General features: G+C 47.1%; 1 protein-coding gene across 4 annotated transcripts in view; it reads left to right on the top strand.

Annotated features, from left to right (window-relative positions):
• The window catches only part of Eml1 (EMAP like 1), a 168,434-nt gene that overhangs the window by 110,258 nt on the left and 38,501 nt on the right, over positions 1 to 19,675 (top strand). For all 4 annotated transcript variants that reach the window (XM_041633159.1, XM_041633161.1, XM_041633160.1 and 1 more), the window contains exons 4-5: positions 9,490 to 9,621; positions 19,427 to 19,455. In XM_041633159.1, the coding sequence (XP_041489093.1) occupies positions 9,490 to 9,621; positions 19,427 to 19,455 (161 nt within the window). The remainder of the gene's footprint in view (positions 1 to 9,489; positions 9,622 to 19,426; positions 19,456 to 19,675) is intronic.

The raw sequence follows: 19,675 nt of genomic DNA, 5'->3' as shown, positions 1-19,675 counted from the left end.
CTTTATCATGAAAGGGTTTTTGAACACTTCTTTCTTTTTAAAAACTTTTATTATATTTTATTTATTATTGTTTTACTGGCGTGTGTACATGCCACAACATGCATGTGGGGTTAGCGGACAACTTCTAGGAGTTGGTTTTCTCCTACCACATGGGTCCCAACCTTGGTCAAACTTAAATTTCAGGCTTGAATGGCAAATGTCTTTACCTACTAAGCCACCTCACTGGCCTTCAAAGGCTTTTTGTGCACCAACTGAGATGATTGTGTGATGTTTGCTCTTCATCTGTTACTGCAATTATTACATTGTTTGATTCTGATCTGTGGAGATACCTTTTCATTCAAATTATAAATCCCATTTGGTTCTGTTCAATCTTTTCTCCCCATTTTTTTTCTAGAGAAGGTTTTCTCTGCGTAGCCCTGGCTGTCCTGGAACTCGCTCTGTAGACCAGGCTGTCTTCAAACTCAGAGATCTGCCTGCCTCTGCCTCCCAAGTTCTGGGATTAAATGTGGATCTTTTAAATAGATTTTCATCAAGGATATTGGCCTTCTTGCAGTGTCTCTGTCTGGTTTTGGTATCAAAGTAGTACTTGTCACATAGAAGGAAGTCAGAACTATTCTGCCCCCTTCAGTTCTGAAGAGGGGGGTTGATGCTAATTTTTCTTTCCGTGTTTGATAGAACTCTCCAGTGAAGCCAATTGGTTTGGGACTTTCTTTCTTTGGGAGGTGTTTTTATTGCTGCTCAGACTCCTTGTTAATTAGGGGCTTGTTCATATTTTAATTTCTTTATGATACATTCTTATTAGGTTATCTACTAGGACTGTATTCACTTCCTTTGGGCTATCCAATTTGCCAACGTGCAGTTATTCATAGCAGTCTCTTAGAATTCTTTATATTCCTGGGTGACGTCAGTTGCAATGGTCATTCTTTCAGTTCACTCGTTAAGTATTTAAACTCCTCTCTCTGTGCCTCTTTTAGTTTCACTGAAAGTATTTGGATTCTGCTGATCTTTTTATAAAACCAGCTCCTGGGATTGCTACTTTTCCTTCCCATTGCTTTCCTGTTTTATGTCCATGTCTCTTATGCTGATCTTTATTGGTTTCTTTCATCTGTCAGCCCTCTGTTTTGTTTTGTTTTGTTTTGTTTTTGGTTTGCCAAGGTGTGAAGTGAGGTGGTAGCTCGGTCTTTACCTCATTCAGCCCAGTACGAAGGGCTCTGGGCTCTGGGGTAGTGAGGGCTGTCAGCAGTATTATCTTAAGAGGGAGAGAAGGTGGGAAAAAAAGCATGACTCATAGCTACAATGCTGTGTGTATGCACACAAGTGTAAAGTGCAAGTGTATGTGAGTATGTGTGCTTAAACATGCCCTCTCTAGCTCTGTAGACTTCCTTTTCTTTCTTTCCAATCTTCTCCTCCCCCCTCCCATTTATAGTATTGACACTTTTTGTGGCACTGGGAATCAAACCCAGGATCGAGTGCATGCTAGGCAATCACTACCAGTGAGCTACGCCCCCAGCTAGACTTTCTTTTCAATTTACAAAGTGATCCATGCAATTCACCTGCTCTGCTGGTCTCAGCATGGAGCTTCAGACTAGATGTGTGTGGTTTGCTAAACTTAGTGCTGGGAATGAGGAGGACTGTGGTTCTCCTGGCTGCCATGGGCTTCCGGGGGGGGGGGGGTATGCATCCCATGCATTGGGGACGCTGGAGGCAGGAACAGCCGCCTCTAACTGTGATGTGGTGAAGTGGCTCTCATTAGGAAAGGTTCTGACAGCAGAAAGAAGCCAGCCAGCCTTTTTGAACGTGGAGGTTAAAGCAGGGTGGAGGCCAGGCTCCACAAACACATTTACAATCATGAAGAATGTTGTAATCGCGACTCCAAATGAACCAAGCTGGGACATCTGGGGGGCATGCATGGTGTGTGTTTGTTTTCAGCAGAAGGCTGTGGGACTGTTAGCCTGGTGCTCGAGAACAGAATCCCCTTTGGAAGCAGTCCAGCCCCAGCGGTCGGTCCTGCATTGTGTTGTCAATTAAAACTTAGTCTGGGACTGGGCTCCCTTGTTTGGGAATCCTTGGGAAGAGGTTTTCTTTCTATTTTGTCAGAGGGAAAAGGGGCAGAAAATCCACGGAAGATATTGTAGGTCACACCTTACTCTGTAGACTACTGAGGCCATCAGTTTCCCCGTGCACAAGAAGGAGACAATTGCTCATTGTCTTGGGGGCTTGGGGAGTAGGGAGTTAACAGAGAACAATTGGGGTGTGAGTGTGAACAGAGATCAGAGGAACAAATCCGGTACAGGCATCATTTTAAAAGTGCTCTGTGCCAGTCTGAGACCGAAAGAGTGAAGTAGCTGTTACTTCCAAACAGCCCATGGCCCTCTGGAAAAACAGGATGTGTGGCCCAGCAGAAGTCAGTGCCAGAAACACATGCCATGCAAAGAGCCAAAAAACAAAATCCGACTTCAGTTGATTTTTTTAGAAAAGTCATTTCTAGAGTGGGCAGGGCCACTCATCTCTATCGTCTCAGTGCTTGGGAGCCGAGACAGTCGGCTTGCCGCCAGCACCAAACCAGTGGCGTGTATAGTTGGGGGCAGTCTATAAGAGTTCCAGGTCTATGATGCCCGAACCTCACTGGTAAACCACGAGCCTCATGGTAAAATACGGAATAATAGAAATGGGTTAATTTAGGATGTAAGAGTTAATTAATAAGAAGCCTGAGTCAAGCAGTGTTACAACTAAAAAAAAAAAAAAAAAAGAAAGAAAGAAAGAAAGAAAGAAAGAAAGAGTTCCAGGTCTAACTGGAATGAAGGATGAGACCCTGCTATTTTCACATATGTCTTTGCACTCGGATCCAATACAAGGCGTTGTTCATGGAATATAGGTTTTGCATCTGTTGTTGGTAATAAGATGGAGAAGGGGTGGTTATGGTGTTAAGGAAGGGAGAACCAATTGGCCTCTTCTGGTTATCAGAAACTATGCCATTCCCATATCTCAGGTAGTCATTTTTCTGTGAAAGGGGAACCATGCATTTCGGTCAATGTTTTTCTTCTCTTCTAAGGTGATGTTTCTGGGAAAGTACTCGTGTTCTGTCACAAAGGTTTTAGGGACTGGGTTGATGGCATAGTGGGTAAGAGTGCTTGCTGCACTAGCCTGAGGGTCTAAGTAAAGGTCCTCAGCACCCCCACAAAGAAATCTGGGGTACTTGTGCATGCGTGAAACCCCAACGCTGTTGGAGGCTGAGATGGGAAGGTTCTGGGGATTCACTGACCTGCCAGCTCAGTTTCAAGTTCAGTAAGAGACCCTGTACCAAGGGGAAGGGCAGAGAGCAGTAGAGGAAGACACGTGTCACACTCCTTGGGCTTCCACATACACATGGACAGGTGCACGCACCTGTCCTTACACCAACATGCACCACACAGCACGTGCACACACACAAAATAAGGAAGGAATTTTTGAAAAACACAGTTTAATCCATATTTATCATAATGATAGGAAAGAACATTTTTATTTAATTATTAAAGTGTCATCTCAGTCTATCGGAACTAGATATGTCATAATATGCAGGGCATAAAACCCCTACGGCCCTGGTCCCTGCAGCACTCAGCATAGCATCGAAGATGCGGTCAGTGCCTACTGTTTGTTGAGTGGGGTCATAGTTTTTAATTCACTGGCAGAAACCCTGGTCTTAGAGCTCTGGTACAGATTCCCCCTCATTGTAAGTATTCAGAGCCTTTTTGTGAAATTTTGGAAAAACACATTTCTTGAGTTCAAATCCTCTGATGACAGAAAGACAATTCTAGCTTTCTGGGCTGAGAGCTATTATCTCATCACAAGGAGGAATGTCACAATCTCCTCTGCAGAATTTTTTTTATCAGATCTGAGACTCAAACTGGCAAGAATTATTCAATGCATATATAATGAAATAAAAAAGCTACTGTCTCTTCAGACTTAGAAGTTTGGGGTCGGGGGTGGGGACAGAGAAGCAGATGGGAAGAGATGCTGGTGTTTATGCACGGAAAACACTCAGCCTCCCGCAATCACCAAGAGATGAGCTGTGTTATTGTGAGGCCTCTTGCAAGCTGGTACCCCTGCCATGTCCCAGATAAAGAGCATTGTTTTCGGTTGCTGTCCAGAGGGACTGTAAGGTCTTTGATATTCCCTGCTGGTGATTAAAGGGAGCTTCCTGCAGCGAGTCACAGCCCCGCTCTCTCTGGCTGTCCTTGTTGCTGCAATGACTTCAAGCTTTTGTTTTGAGTCCTCCATCTGAGTCCTCCTAAATCCTCTTTAATCCATAAGGGCTCTTGGTTCTCAAAAGGAAATGTCTTATTTCTTTTTTCCCCCTGCATATAGGACAATAGTAACTTTGCTTCTTAAAGTTTAACATTTTGATGCAAATGTGCACATGACAAATACCCTACAAGAGCTGTGATGAATTGGGCTGCGCTGTGTGGGTGGAACATGGTGTCTGTCTGTTCTGATGCTTGCGGCCTTCAGTTTCCTGAAGCTTATTACAGTTTCTGCTGGGGCTGGAGAGCTGGCTCAGTGGTTAAGGTCACTGGCTGCTCTTGTAGGGGTCCAGGTTCCGTTACCAGCACCCACAGCAGCCTACAACTGTCCAGAACTCTGGTTCCGGGAACCCTGATGCCCTCTTCTGGTCTCCTTGATCACCAGGCATTCTTGCAATAACATACATACACACAAGCAAGCGTTTATACACATAAAATAAAAATAAATAAATCTAAAAAACAAAATGCTTTTCCACACTGGCACGCTTATGTGTAGACAGAGCTCTGAACAGATCAATGCCAAGGCGATGGAGTTTAGATCTGCTGTGTAATCCTCGTTCCCCCCCACTCTAACATGATGGCTTACTGGCTTTATCCAGGGCCTCCCATGTGGCAAGGCTTAGGCTGTGTAATTATATCACTTTGTTATATATTGGAATTGTAGAAACTTATCAGATATGCAGAACTGGTGTTTCTCAAAGCCCTGCGGGAACATAACCCCTTTGACATCGCTACTGGGTGACTAAGGAGGCTTCCCGCAGGAAGGTCCTGGTTAGGTGACCAACAGAGAGAGCATGGGCTGCAGCCACTAACCCAACCACTCTCCAGAGCTCAGACAAGTCACTGGATATCCCTGAATTTATTTTCGTCATCTGTAAACCGAGGGTGATGATATTCTTGCAGCTAATGTGTGAGATTTAAGTGAAATAATCTCTGTAAAACTGGAAGTATCCAGTTCCCATCAGCCACTGTTCCCTTCATCAACATCCATAGTCACCTCTTCCAGGCGCCGGCTCGAGTTTGGTTAGTGTTTGCCATAGCTGGATAATAGATGGGCTTCACAATGCCATAAGGGCAATAAATTGCCATGAACTTAACACGAACTCCCACAGGGACACTGTAGAGGCAACGCTCTGGGTCTCTTTCTGCTGCTGCCGTCTCTTAGGGCCCTCTCAACGGCTCCCACAGGTTTTCATCCAGGGAGGATGGTGAACCCTGGGCATAACAGTTTCTCTGATCTCCAGACTGTAATTTTAGGTTTCAGAAAAATCGAGCTGTCCTAAGACATGTCATTTTCTTGTCCCCAAAATGAGCATTCTAAAACAAAACATAAAAAAAAGAACAAACCATGTGCTGACCTTTAGGCACGCCCGTACAGAGCCTTTTGTCAGATGCTTGGTGACTCAGATTCAAAGCTCCTGCAGTCACCAGAAAGACCGTGTGTAAAAATGATCATGGTCACCATCACTTGGAGTACATTTGCTCACTCTGAGAACAGGGTGACTTTTCAAAAGCTGGCACATAACACAAGGTTACTGTAGAGGAAGAGGGCTGAAGGCTGGACTGAGGGAGGAAAAGATCAAGGAGGAAAAGAATGGCAAGAAAGGAAGATGGATGAGTGACAGGAGCCCAGCAGGGACTGCCTGTGCTAGACACACACAGGGGTGGTTTCATCCCGGAACTGGGCCCTGGCGGGGTCCTGCTGTCTTAGGTCCCTCAGCTCCTGCCCACTACTTTATGAGATTTGATGGCTTGTCTTCCCCCCATGGGGCATGTCCTTCACAGCTCCTGAGATAAACTTACTCCATCCCACACATACTTCTCTGTGCGATGCTACCAGGTCCTCTGTCCTGTCTCTGCTACCTGATCTATGGCAGCTTTTCAACCTGCTCCTAAAAAGGCACTTTCCTGAGAGTGGGGAGCTTTTCTCATTTTCTTCCCTCTGCTCTTGCTGCCTCCTCTACATCTGTGGCACAGAGACACCCTTCGATAGCCACCAGATGAATAGTCCTGTCCCAACCATGACGTGAGTTGCACGCTCGTGCATGTAACCACCAAGCTCCATGTGTCCAGCCATACTGGCTCCTCTTGAGCACGGAACAGTCCGACTCTGCCTGTAGCAGGAGCAGAGGATGAAGCTTCATTATTTCATTCATTTTGGCCTGTGTGAGGCTCTGCAGAGGATACCAGACTGGCTGGTGTGGAAAGATCTCAAGAATGGCGTTCAAGGGAGGTAAGGGGCTCCCAGAGAAGCCCATACAAGCCATGGGCTCACCTAGGGAGTTTTGGCTGCTTTACCACAATACCGCAAGTCTGTTGACTGACAAGCCACAGAAGAGGAAGTGGTTGGCTGCTCATGGTTTGGAAGTAGGAGTCTGTCTCTTACCAGGTTCTGTGAGGTCCTCTTCTGGCTTGCAGCCTGCTTCTCACTGTGTCTCAGAGAGGAGAAAGGCTCTCAGGGGCCCCGTTTATGAAGGCACTAACCATATTCATCAGGACTCGTTCCATTCTCTTGACCTAATTACCTCCCCAAGGACCACATCTCCAACAGTGGTACACAATCGGGGTTTCAATGAGTGAAATTATTGGATGCTTTGGGGGAACACTCAGTCTTCACTGTCCCTTGGCTCCTTGTTGTGTCTATTTGAGATATATATGGTGTGTGTGTGTGTGTGTGTGTGTGTGTGTGTGTGTGTGTGTGTGTTGAGACAGGGTTTCTCTGTGTAACAGCCCTGGTTGTTCTGGAACTTGATTTATAGACCAGGGTGGCCTCGAACTCAGATATCCGCCTGCCTCTGCCTCCCAAGTGTTAGGTTTAAAGGTGTGCACTACCACACACACCTAGAATTCCTATACATTGATGGCTTTCTCCTAGACTGTACTTTCAACTGCATGTGACAAGCATGTATGAGTGTCAGTGACTGAATGAAGGGATCATGAAAGTTTTATGAGTAAAAAGGCAAGCGTAAAAGATTTCTGAACAACCAGCAGCCAAAGAGTAACTCACAATTAAATGCATAATGAAGCAGAGATTTGTGACATCACCCACTGGTGTGGCATTGTGTGACTTCACTGCAGCCTTGGTTCTGAACACAGTGCACTTTTCGCTGTGTACGCCATCATGCCTGCAATGCTAGGGAACTTTGCTTGAAGCACCTAGGCCCATGTTTCAGGCTATTGTGTGCTATAAATTGTAGTGATATTTCATTTGTATTTTTATAAATGAAGCTTGCTCGAAGTTCTGAGAGTAAAACAGCCACACTGACCAGCCTTACAGGCCAGGCAGTGGTGACCAGTAGTCATAGAAACTGGGCAATAGTGGTGCCCGCCTTTAATCCCAGTGGTGCACACCTGTAATCCCAGCATTAGAGAGGAATATAAGATGGGAGGAGACAGCTCTCACACACAGTCTCACTCTGAGATTCCTGGAGGCAGGATCACCATTTCCGACTGAGGTAAAGGTAAGAGCCAGTGACTGAATATTTTGCTTTTCTGATCTTCATATTGAATCCCAGTTTCTGTCTCTGGGTTATTATCAATCGTGCTATAATGAACTGTGGTGTTTTTACTATATATACAAAGTCTCCTGCTCCTGTAGGTACACAATAGCCTAGTCAGTACTTTCTTACTATCCTTCCTCTGCACAGAAGTCTCTAATAATATTCTTTGAATTCTATGGTGTGAGAATGTGTGAATTTTTTAAATTGATGTTTGAGACTGCAGAGATGGATCAGTAGTTAAGAATACATGCTGCTCTTGCAGAATTTGGTCCCCAGAACCCACACTGGGTAACTTTCAACTACCTGACCTTCAGCACCATGGGATCCAATGCCCTCTTCTGGCCTCCAGTGATCATTATGTGCGTGGGTGTGCACATGTGTGCACATCCACACCCATACCCACACCCTGTGCGTATGCATAATAAAAACAAAAATAAAATAATCTTTGAATTGCTGTTTGAGTTACAGCCTTGAATTTTGTAAATCACTGAATAGATTTTGTTTTAGCATGGAATTTCCAACAATTTCTGATATGGTCCTAAACTATACTTCTGCCGCTTTGTACTACAAATTTACGTGAAATAGAGTTCTTGGCATACACAGTTACTCAACCAGAATATCAGTGAGTTCTGATAGACATTGAAGATGCTCGACGCCCCAGAATATCAGTGAGTTCTGATAGACATTGAAGATGCTCGACGCCCCAGAATATCAGTGAGTTCTGATAGACATTGAAGATGCTCGACGCCCTGTAGCATCAGATCTACAGCTAAGATTCAAATCTTTATGTTAAAATAAAACAATCACATCATTAGCATGCAAATTGGCTCTCATTTCAGTAGTGGGAAATCACAGGCATACCAAAGAACTGTTTTCAAATAAATGTATAGTTTCTTAGTGGTGAGTGTTCCCTTTGTATGCCCCTGGGGACGGCATCTCTGGAAAAGGCACAAGCAGAAGGCTACCCTCGACCAAGTTCTTCTGTGTGGGTAATTTTGACACATCCCAGCCCCTGTTGGCGCTTTCCCAGGCTCCCGCATTCCAGTCCGGCTCTTCGTGTGCCTGAAGCCGGCTGCACGTGTGCTCTCAGACTCTCAGTAAAGGCAGTTAGTTCACCTGTGGTAGATGCCTCTGCCGTGACCTGAGGCACCCTCTCTGCATTTGTCCCTGATGTGCTTTTGGCATGAGCTCTCCTGAGCCAGGTCTGTTGCTGCCCTAGTAACCCTCTGCTGAGGGATGCCCCGTGCACTGTAGGGTGATCTGCAATCTCTCTGGCCTCTATCAACCACATCAGTATCAGCTCCTTCCCGAGTGGTGACCGGAAATGTCTCCAGACATTACCAGATGTCTCCTGGGGGATAATGTCACCCTTGGTTAAGTGCCACTGATCTAGACTGAAGCACCCTCCAAGGGCAGGTCTGTGGCTTCAAAGCCCTCCCACGGTATATAGGGGGTCAGTCTCCTCTGTGACTCTGAGCTGAGTCACTTGCCTCAGTTGCAAAGGCAGTGAGCAGGGGTAGGAATTCCAGGTGACATTGTGGGAGCCTTTTGATCTCCTTCGTAAGGCTTTTGGACCCTCTGTCTTTTAAATGTCTACATGGCGGTATGATAGAGAGCCCGAGTGTATACCCCATGTACCTTCATATGCTCAGCAGCGAAGGCCAGTCGCCTCTGGAGGCCTCGTTCTCACCTGCCTGTCCTTCTTGCAGCATCAATAGGACCAGCTCTTCTGAGCGAGTGTCCCCAGGTGGCCGGAGGGAGAGCTCCGGGGACTCCAGAGGAAGCCGCAACCGCACGGGCTCTACCAGCAGTTCCTCCAGTGGCAAGAAGAACAACGAGAGGTAAGTGGCCCTGCTGGCAATACCTTCTGACATGTTATTACCCGAGGCCCTGTCCGAGCTCCAGGCTTTCTGAGATTGCATTAATGGTGGGGGGTGAGGGGGGACATGGGGGACAGGGATGACGACAGCTGGCAATCACAGGTCACAGCCTGAAAACCTGTAACTCAGACTTCTAGCCCCCACTGTCTGGGTCACTGATACTAATAAAGCCGTGTCTGAGAAATTAGCTCAGGAAGAGGATCTGAATTGCCAGGTGCAGTACCTCCCATCACCAATACAGCCTCCTAAATTAATCTTGAAATTAATTTTGCTGGAGTGTTTAAAGCTCATCAGCAGTGCTTTCCGGGATAGACGGGTTTAAATCTGTGTTTTTATACTCACTCGGGGGCTGTTTTTGATAGTGAGCTAACGCCAGAATTATGAACCATTTTCCATTCTGGTATCCTGTCCTGCACTTACTCCTGACTTTAAAGTTTCTATGACTTTTGTTTGCCATGGATTATGAGAGATACTCGTGACTCACACAGTAACGTTTACTCACAAAAGTTACTTTTGGGCGCATTAACAGCCTGTTTTAAGAATGTGTTGTGTTGGTGAGGCTACTGTGCCTGTCCACCTTGTGTGGACCTTGCTCTTACCGCGCTCTGATTTTACTTCTGCTCTGTGAAGTCTGGAAAGGAGGCTCAGTTTTAGAGGTTAAGCTTGCTTCTTTTTAGATGTTCATGTAGGGAGACAGCTTAGTCAGAACACAGTTGGTTCCAAACCACAGACTGTAAAGCTTCCAAGTTTGAAACTATGTGGGAATTCAGTCTTGTAAGATATGCTTGAACTCCTCAGTTCTAGCTCTGAAAAGGATCTTTGTAGAAGGAATGGGAGGAGGAGGAAGAGCTGTCTGGCTGTTCTTCCAGAGGGCCTGGGTTCAATTCTCAGCACCCCTATAGCACACATACAGCAGCCTGAATGTAACTCCAGTTCCAGGAGCTCTGATACCCTCTACCTGCATACTGCACACACGTGGGCACAGACATACATGCAGGCCAAACACCCATACACATAAAATAAAACAATTTTAAAAAATATTGACACCTCTATATATTGTATGGTAAGTTGTGTTCACGGTCCGCTGACAACTTCAGAAACCATGGACTCATCTCCTCAGTATTAGTGCTTCTTAGGGAAGGGTTATGCTAATCTCATGCTAATGGAGGGGGTGAGTGGGAGACCTTAGCAGTGAGGCCAGGTGGCCACAGAGTGTGGTGGCCAGAGGCTGCTGTGAATGGAATTCAGGCTGTGTTTGATGCTGATTTGAAATGTCTAGATTTTGGCAGGTCGTCCGAACATCCGATTTTGATTAGGAATTTCCAGAAAGAATCCGCATTGTGTAAGCTCTAGACCTGTTTTATCCTTTAAATCCCGTGGCATTGGTTAATGTCCTGGGTAAATATTTCCATAAAAGATATTTACAAAGGGATTTTTGAGAAATGCTCCGGGAAGGAATTTTGATTTGGAAATGAGAGAATGGGAATGTTTGCAAATCATTTTCTAAAAATAATCCTGGCCACTGAAAGTGTCCGCTTGAAGCCAAACCCTCCATCTCATTGGAGCCGAGAGACCACCCAGGCCATCGTGCTGCCAGAGAGGACACTTGGGGCCATGGCAGTGATCCGGTCAAGCTAGCAATGTGGGCACTGCCTGGCCCAGCTCCTCATTGCTCTCCCCACATGAGCAGCCCCCTCCTGGCCAGCTCCAGCATTGCACCCCAGGCCCTGGGGCTTACTAAGGAACCCTGGGGTTCTAGGCTAGTACCAGAGGAAAGCTGGGGCTGAGTTCCAGTGAGTTGCCTTAGGTGGCCGCCTCCCATCTGAAAGGATCTGCCTGTTCAGTTCCTGTAGGCCATGAGAGTCTGAATGGAAAGTACGTGGAAAGATCTGGACACCTTCACTTGAGAGAGCCCTGGCTTTTCCTCTGTGGTTTTGAGACTTTGGGGCCTCATCTTGTCACTCCGTGCTAACTAGGAAGACATCATCAGTGCTTGGTGCTCACTCAGTACAGGGTCATCTGTGCTGGGCAGCAGGGCCCAAGAAGACAACACGTGAGGCTTCTTGAACTTCTCAGCCAGCTCCTCCTCAAGCATAAGGCGAAAGTGATTGATGATTTCTGAAGTGACCTGCCTTTTCTTTGGGTTGGCAGGTTTAATTATTACACCTGTATGAATGGTCCAGGCCCCTGCACACAGCTCAGATTTTGATGCAATCTAACTGTGATTCTGTGGATGGATGGCCCACCTCATGATCCTCCCAGTGGCCAGCCAGGCACCTGTCGTGCACCGGCTGCAAAAAAGTTGGCTCTGACTGGAGGCCCTTCCACTTCCTCTGAGGGCAGCCTTTGGCACATAGGTAGAAGGGCACCCATGTCACCCAGATCTGTGGACTCAGACCTCACACATTAGTAGCCACAATACTATGTGTCACACCCCACGTGCAAAGCTGTCATTGGTGTGAGAATGTCACACCAATGTGTGTATTCCTCAACATCAGTGAGAGTAACTATAGGGCTATTCTGTATGCTTTGCGCGACTCTTCGCTCTTGAGCAGAAAATAAGTGTTTGGCACGTCCTGAGCATTCCCTGAACGCAGTAACTTCTCCTAAGGCAGGTGTGTTTTTCTTTTCTTTAGAGCTATGTTCTTTATTAGGCCTCCCATGTTTCTGCTCCCATATCTCATTTTCTTTAGCAGTCGTCAGTGGAGGTGCCAGTCTCGCCTTCCATCTTAGACTGTTTAACATGCAAGAATACTTGCTTCTACCCCGCCTCAGGATTTGAACAGCATTTAATCTCTGCACTGACGACTCTTCCGTTCGAGACAAAAGCATTGTAGGGCAATGTAATATTTTACTTTATGTAATATTCATGGCAAATGAATATTAATAATTACATAATGAGTCTTGTCACCACAAAGTACTTATTAAATTTAAATAGGGAGTTGGCAATAACATTCTGAAAGAAGAACGTGATGTAGCCAGTACACTAATCCACTAAGGAATTTTTTTAACTTAAAAAAAGTTTTATACGAGAGAAATGACAGCTTATTTATAAGTTTATAGGCACCATGTACATTAGATGCTGCTGGAACTGAGAAAGCCACTGGTCAAGATGTGTCAACTTCATAATTAAGACACTGCGTCTCTACAACTTGCTGCGATGGGCTGCTTTTGTGGAGTAAGAACTGTCTAACCATCTGTGGGAAACTCGGTTGTCACATACGTATGCACTGCCAAATTCGTGGAGGAAAACAAGTATCCCCCCAGGTGCCATGCCTTTCTGCTGTACAGCCCAAACCATGGCAGGTGGCTCCGCTGCTTTACAGGTGGCGAGGTCAGCTGTGCTGGGCTCTCTGGCCTTTCCTCCTCCTTAGGCTCTACAGGTGGCGAGGTCAGCTGTGCTGGGCTCTCTGGCCTTTCCTCCTTCCTAGGGCTCTACAGGTGGCGAGGTCAGCTGTGCTGGGCTCTCTGGCCTTTCCTCCTCCTTAGGCTCTACAGGTGGCGAGGTCAGCTGTGCTGGGCTCTCTGGCCTTTCCTCCTCCTTAGGGCTCTACAGGCCATGACTTTGTCCTCTGGCCGCTTCCTCCAGTTGCTAACGGCTCAGTTGTTTAGCTTCTGTATTGCCATCCTAGTGGTGACCTTGGTGCTGAGCTCTGGGTTCCAGGTCCTTCGTCTGGCTCCTTATCCTCTCCTGGGCCCTGACATCACACTTCTCTGCCATGCCTCTTTTGTTGTCCAGCAGGTTATTTTTTCCTCTCTTTTAAAAGTTAGTTTATTATACAAGTTACCTGTTTCTGAAAATCCCAGGAGAGGACTTGAAAGTCTCCCATGGTGTCAGCAGTGATTCAGGACTCAAGGGGCACTTTCCTCATTCCCAACCAGATCTTCTTTCTAGGGCACCCTGCAGGCAGTGTGGTTAATTTTGACATCACTGGCTCCTCTTTGTTTTGCTGTATAAGCACAGTCCTGTGTTAGCAGATGGACTCATTTTAGAGGTGGGTCCCCACACATCCAGTCAAGTACACAGAGCACTTTACACAGTTAGGTAGTAACAGGATTTTCTTTATCACACACACAATGAAATACTGTTTTGAATAATCTCAATACCCAGGTAACTTTTATGTATAGTGAATGTTGGGGACTTTAAAAACAAAAGACAGGATTTTGTCAGTGTGTTTCAGCTTAGCCTAGAACTGACTGCGGCACTGGCCTGGTATGCACAATCCTGCCTTAGCCTTCCAAGTGCTAATATTTCAGAAATGGGCCACCACGTTCAACCCCAACGAGGTTTTTCTCAACCAGTCAGACTAGTTCACCGTCTCAAACAGTGCCAAGGCACAAGCAGGTGCCCAGAAAGCATCTGTTGAACAACTGTGCTTATCTCTCTAGTGAGATGACAGAAGGCTAGAGTGATGGAGCCTGATGCTCACACCCAATTTTCCATCCCAGCCCTGCCACTTTTTCTTCTACGAGTCTAAGTTACTTGACTTTGAAAGGGAAGGTGAATTCTTCAGCATAAATAGTGTCTATATCATGAGATATCATGAGGATTGAATGAGGTCCTGCCCCCAGCTTCCCCACACCGGGGTGGCCTGCCGTTGCCATGCACAACTGTGATTACTGCTGCTCTGTCCCAGAGTATCAGGGTCCATGTTTGCGCATGTTTGTTCACACCCCGCCTCTCCCCAGAAAAGATGCCGCTCTTCTTGTGGACCGTTGGTGTCTGTCACTGTGATGAAAAGCAACTTTCAGCTCACGGTTCCAGGTCAGGGTCTGTCACTTTGGTCAAGTCAGTGTGGAAGCTTGAGGAAGCGAAACCCATCACTTCCATAGTCAGAAGCAGAGGATGTGGGGGAGGGGGCTACTTGGGTTCAGTTCCCAGAACCCGTGTTGTGAGGCGAGGGGAGGTCACAGCCATGTGTACCTCCAGTTCCGGGGATCCAGCATGCTTTCCTGGCTTCTGTGTGCACCAGATGTGCATGTGGTGTGCAGGCATGCACGCTAGCAAAACACCCACACACGTTAATTTTTAAACGGAGGAGCAGAGAACAAGCCCTGGCTCAAGCCCCTCTCCACAAATGGTGCTCCTCATATTCAGGATAGGGTGGGCCCTCCCCCACCCTAGGTAACCCAATCCAGACAATTTCTCACAAGCTAATCCAACTCAGATAACTCCTCAGAGAGATGCTCTTCCCAGGTGTTGCTGGGTCGTGTCCTGTTGACAATACTAACCATCACACAGACATTTTGGAATCTGTGCCTTTTACTGCCAGCCTGAAAAGAGAGGGATCAGGAACTTGGACAATGCCTATCACCTTACCATACAGTCCCACAGCTCTGCTTCAATTGGTCCTGCTATGTGTTTGGCCTGACGCAAGGCAGGATGGGGAATGGAATGGGCTACATGAAGAGATTCATCTTCACAGCCCAGAGCAGATAAAATGGTGCTCAAACCATCTTAAAGCGTGGAAGAAGGCAGCTTACCTAACTCCTGAGTCACTCTGAGACACCTCCCAGTACTTCCTTGTGCTGTGGTCTCCCCTCTGGTGCTGTGGAGGGTGGAGGGGCTATGGCGATGTTTGGACGGACTTCAACTCACCCTGCAGGGCTCAGCCCTTCTTTAGGCACCATCTAAGGTAGTGTTTTGCAGAGAGCCTGTGTCTGTGGCTGAGGGTTTGCTACCCTCCTCTGTGCCCCCCTCCAGTCCCACCCATGACCTCCCTTGAGCTCTAGGAGGGCAGAGACATTGTCCTTTCTCGGTCTCTGATCCTGCAGCACTTTGCAAAGTGCAGGGAATTAAAAAAAAACAAAAAAAACAAAAAACTGCCCAGTATGCTTTCCTTGAATGAGTGAAATTACATAAAACCTAGAACCGTTTAAGAAACTGGTAAAGAGCGCCATCTAGAGGTTGATTATTGACACCATGCTTTAGCCTTAGCGTTGTTTTGTGTTTTGGTCCTTTAAAGAATCATGGCACTCTTCAAGCCCTGGGGCCATTTACCTCTTTACAAGGTATAAGATAATTGGTGCTAGCTTTCTTTAGTTGTTGTGAGCATCAGAAGAGGGCCCCAGAGATAGAGAAAATGTGAGTTCTCGTGGGTGAAACTGACCGAGAAGTAATTAGCACCAGTGTGTGGGCACTCTGTCCTGTCTCACTCAGAGGTGGTTCTTGTGGATGAAGGAGCAAAGCTTACTGAAGGGAGGCTGGCTGTGTTTCCCCAGTGTGCTGCACAGCTTTGATTTAAAGGAACAAAACCCTCCAGTACCCCTTGGTGCCTCTTCCATGACCTTTGGTACCCACCTTGTATCAACTGCTCCTAGAAGTTCTTCCCTCTTCTCAGAGTCCTAGAGACCTGAGCATCCTTCAGGGTTCAGATTCCTCTTGTCTATAGCTATGTATACGTGTGTGCATGTGCGTGGTGTGTGTGTGTGTGTGTGTGTATGTGCATGTGTGTTGCGTATGCACATGTGCATGCCTTTGCGTTCACCTATATGTACATATGAGTAAGCCAGAGGGTAATGCTCAATCACTCTCCACCTTTATTGCGATGACTCTCTCACTGAACCTGGAGTTCACTGACTGGCTGTGCTGGCTAGCCAGTGCATCCTGGAGATCCTCCTGTCTCTATCCCCTTGGGTCCCTCCCCCACCAGCACCAGCCTCTATGTGTGGGCGCTGGGGATCCAAACCCAGGTCCTCATACTTTGCAGCAGGTACTTTGCTGCCAGAGTCCCCTCTCCAGCTCCCGTAACTGCATTTTCCTGTTTCTGGAAACTGCCCAGGATCACTGATACCAGTATCCAAGGCTTCTGCCTCTTTTTACCTGTGTGATCAGCATCATGAGGAAAAGAGTTCTTTCCTTGTCTTTTGATCTCCTATCTGGCTGTCTTGATCCTGTTTCTATAACCTCAGGTAATTCGCCTTGCTGCCTTTTTCTTAGCCTCCCCTCTCCTGTCCTCACTCTGCCTGTGAGGCTAATACATAAGTGACATGGAATCAGAACTCTGGACAGATCACCAGTCTCATGCCCTGATAGTGGGTACAAGCCAAGTGAGCCACAGGAAGATGGCTATCCTAAGTCTGATACAGAGCTGAAGTGGTATACTGGACTTACTGCGGTGTTGGCTGGACATCCAAGAAGGCCTCAACAGGAAGTGGCCACAAGTATAGACACAAGCAGCAGCTGTGTGCCATTTGCAAGCTGATGTCCAGGAGGAAGGTTGGAGCCAGTGCTGCATGCTGGAGTGCGCCAGGCAAGCACACAGGACAGCAGCTACAGGCTGGAGACAGGCCAGGGCTACTTAGTCAAGGAGTGTGGCTTGCCTAGGGCCATAGAGCCCCAAGGGAAACCCAGGTATTTAGATGGAAAGGCCAAACAGGGCTTCTACAGCCCTGATTTTGATGACCACAGTTCAGAGTCTAGAAAGCTTCTCCAACAGCAAATTCTGCTGCTTAAGTCTGAGCCAGGTGTGAGCCACCGTGCAAGCAGTAGCCTTACCACCCACACCACACATGCGTGCAGTGACCTGGAAATCAAGGGTGGTGATGGGTAATACCATTGATACAGTGTGGTCTAAAAGGTGACTTCTAGTTAAAGTATTTTTCATTGTATTTCAAATAGGAACTAAGGAGACAAAATGTAACCTTAGGATTGTAGGAGAAATGGCTCCATTAGAATGCCCGCCAAGCAAAGTGATGTGCTAGTTAGTTTTGTGTCCGCTTGACACAAGCTGGAGTCATTTGGGAAGAGGAAACCTCCATTGAGAAAGGGCTGTTGGATCCCACGGAGCTGGGGTTACAAATGGTTTGCTTGACCTGCCATGTGGGTGCTGGGAACTGAACCCGGGTCCTCTGATAGAACAGATAGTGCTCTTGACTGCTGCGCCATCTCTCCAGCCCACCTAAAATGTGTTTTATTAGTTTTTCTCCCTTTTATCCTCCCCTTTTCTCGGTCCCCCACGTATCCCTGACTTCCCACAGCCTTCTTTCCACTTTCAAGTTGCATATGCTTTATTGCCCTCTCTCCCCTCCTATCCCTTCCCCACTCCTCTTTCCCTCTGGGGTCTCATATGAAATGTCGGAGCCTACACCCACTCCCCACTGCGTGCACACACGCAGACAGATGATGGAAGCAGGACTCTGATAAAAAGACCTGCATGCATGCTGGCTAGTTCTGAGTCAACTTGACACAAGCTCAAGTTATCAGAGAGGAGGGCACCTCAATTAAGAAAACGCCTCTATAAGATCAGGCTGTGGGCAAGCTCATAGGGCATTTTCTTAGTTACTGACTGATGGCAGAGGGACCAGTGCATTGTAGGTGGGATCACCCCTGGGCTGGTTGTCCTGGGTTCTATGAGAAAGCAGGCTGCGCAAGCTATGAGGAGCAAGCCAGTAAGCAGCACCTCTCCATGGCCTCTGGACCAGCTCCTGCCTTCAGGTTCCTGCCCTGCTTGAGTTCCTGTCCTGACTTTCCTCATTCATGGATTGTTACCTGGAAGTGTGAGATGAAATAAGCCCTTTCCTCCCCAAGTTGCTTTCATCATGGTGTTTCATCACGGCAATAGTAACCCAACTAGGTTACTACACCATTCTGTGATGTTTGTCCTTCTAAGTCTGTGTTATCTCAGTTAATATAATAATATTCCAGATCCATCCATCTCCTGTAAATTTCATTTCTCTTTGCAGCTGCATAAAACTCCATTGTATGCCTACACCACATTTTATTCTGTGGGTTGACATCTGACTGGTTCCATCGCTTCTGTGGATGGACAGACAGCTGGTTCAATTACTTCTGTGGGTGGACAGACAGCTGGTTTCATCCCTTCTGTTGGTGGACATCTGGCTAGTTCCATCCCTCTGTGGATGGACAGACAGCTGGTTCCATTACTCTGTGAGTGACATTCAGGTGGTTCTATCCCCTTTGTTGGTAGACATCTAGCTAGTTCCATCCCTCTGTGGATGGACATCTGGCTAGTTCCATCCCTCTGTGGATGGACATCTGGCTAGTTCCATCCCTCTGTGGATGGACATCTGGCTAGTTCCATCCCTCTGTGGATGGACATCTGGCTAGTTCCATCCCTCTGTGGATGGACAGGCAGCTGGTCCCATCCCTCCTGTTGCGAATAGTGCAGCCATAAGCATGAATGTGTGGATATCTCTTTGGCAGGAAATAGACATTCCTGCTCATTTTAAACAAGTTCCTTGCGTCTGAGAGAGGGAGAGCAGGAAGTTTTAAACCTTACACATTCATCAGGGTCAACTCTCACCTTGAGAAGCCAACTGTCCCCTAGCCTGTATCTGCTCTCCTTGAGCACAGCTTTGGTGAAAAACAGGATTGCTATCTCATTCACTTAATTTTGAACATTTTTATATATACATGTTTCTTCTGCAGTAGATTTAGCCTTGTTTTCCTAATTCGTACATAATTTCCACACCATGCATGTGGAAAATGGCTGTAGCGTGTGGCTGGGGAGTGGTGAGAGGGAACACCCAGGTGCTCTACAAAAAGTGTTTGGAGGCTGGGGAGGTGGCTCAGCAGGTAGAACACTGGCAGTGCAGGGATGAGGACTGGAGTTCGAATCCCCAACGGCCCAATAAAGAGTGGATATGAGGGAGGGGGAGGCGGAGATCCTCGGGAGCAAGCTGGCCAGCCACAGAGTTCTGGGTCCAGTGGGAGACCCCGCCTCCATCTGTGAGGTGGAGAACTACCAAGGAAAAACATGATGTGTCCTTGGACCTCCGCTAATTTTTTTGTTTATTTTCACAGCAAACCCAAGGAGCCCACATTCAGCCCAGGTAAGTTCTGATTTCTTTCTTGATTGGGGGGAGGGCTGAAACTTAGACCTCGGCTGAATGGCAAATAGGAAGTGGTGGCCTCAGAGCCAGGCCTCAGGTACCTCAGGAAACAGCTCTGTGTTTGTGAGTGCAACACGAGAGCCATTGGCAGCTCAGCCAACAGCAGGATTGCCAGTAAACAGGCATTGAGACTAGACCCCTCCCCGCCCCTTGTCAGACC

The sequence above is a fragment of the Microtus oregoni genome, unplaced genomic scaffold (assembly GCF_018167655.1).
Source record: "Microtus oregoni isolate MIOR12 unplaced genomic scaffold, Mior012 000043F_ref0000047, whole genome shotgun sequence".
NCBI lineage: Eukaryota > Metazoa > Chordata > Mammalia > Rodentia > Cricetidae > Microtus > Microtus oregoni.
Note: the sequence above shows the minus strand (reverse complement) of the source record. Positions and strands in the feature narration are given on the sequence as shown.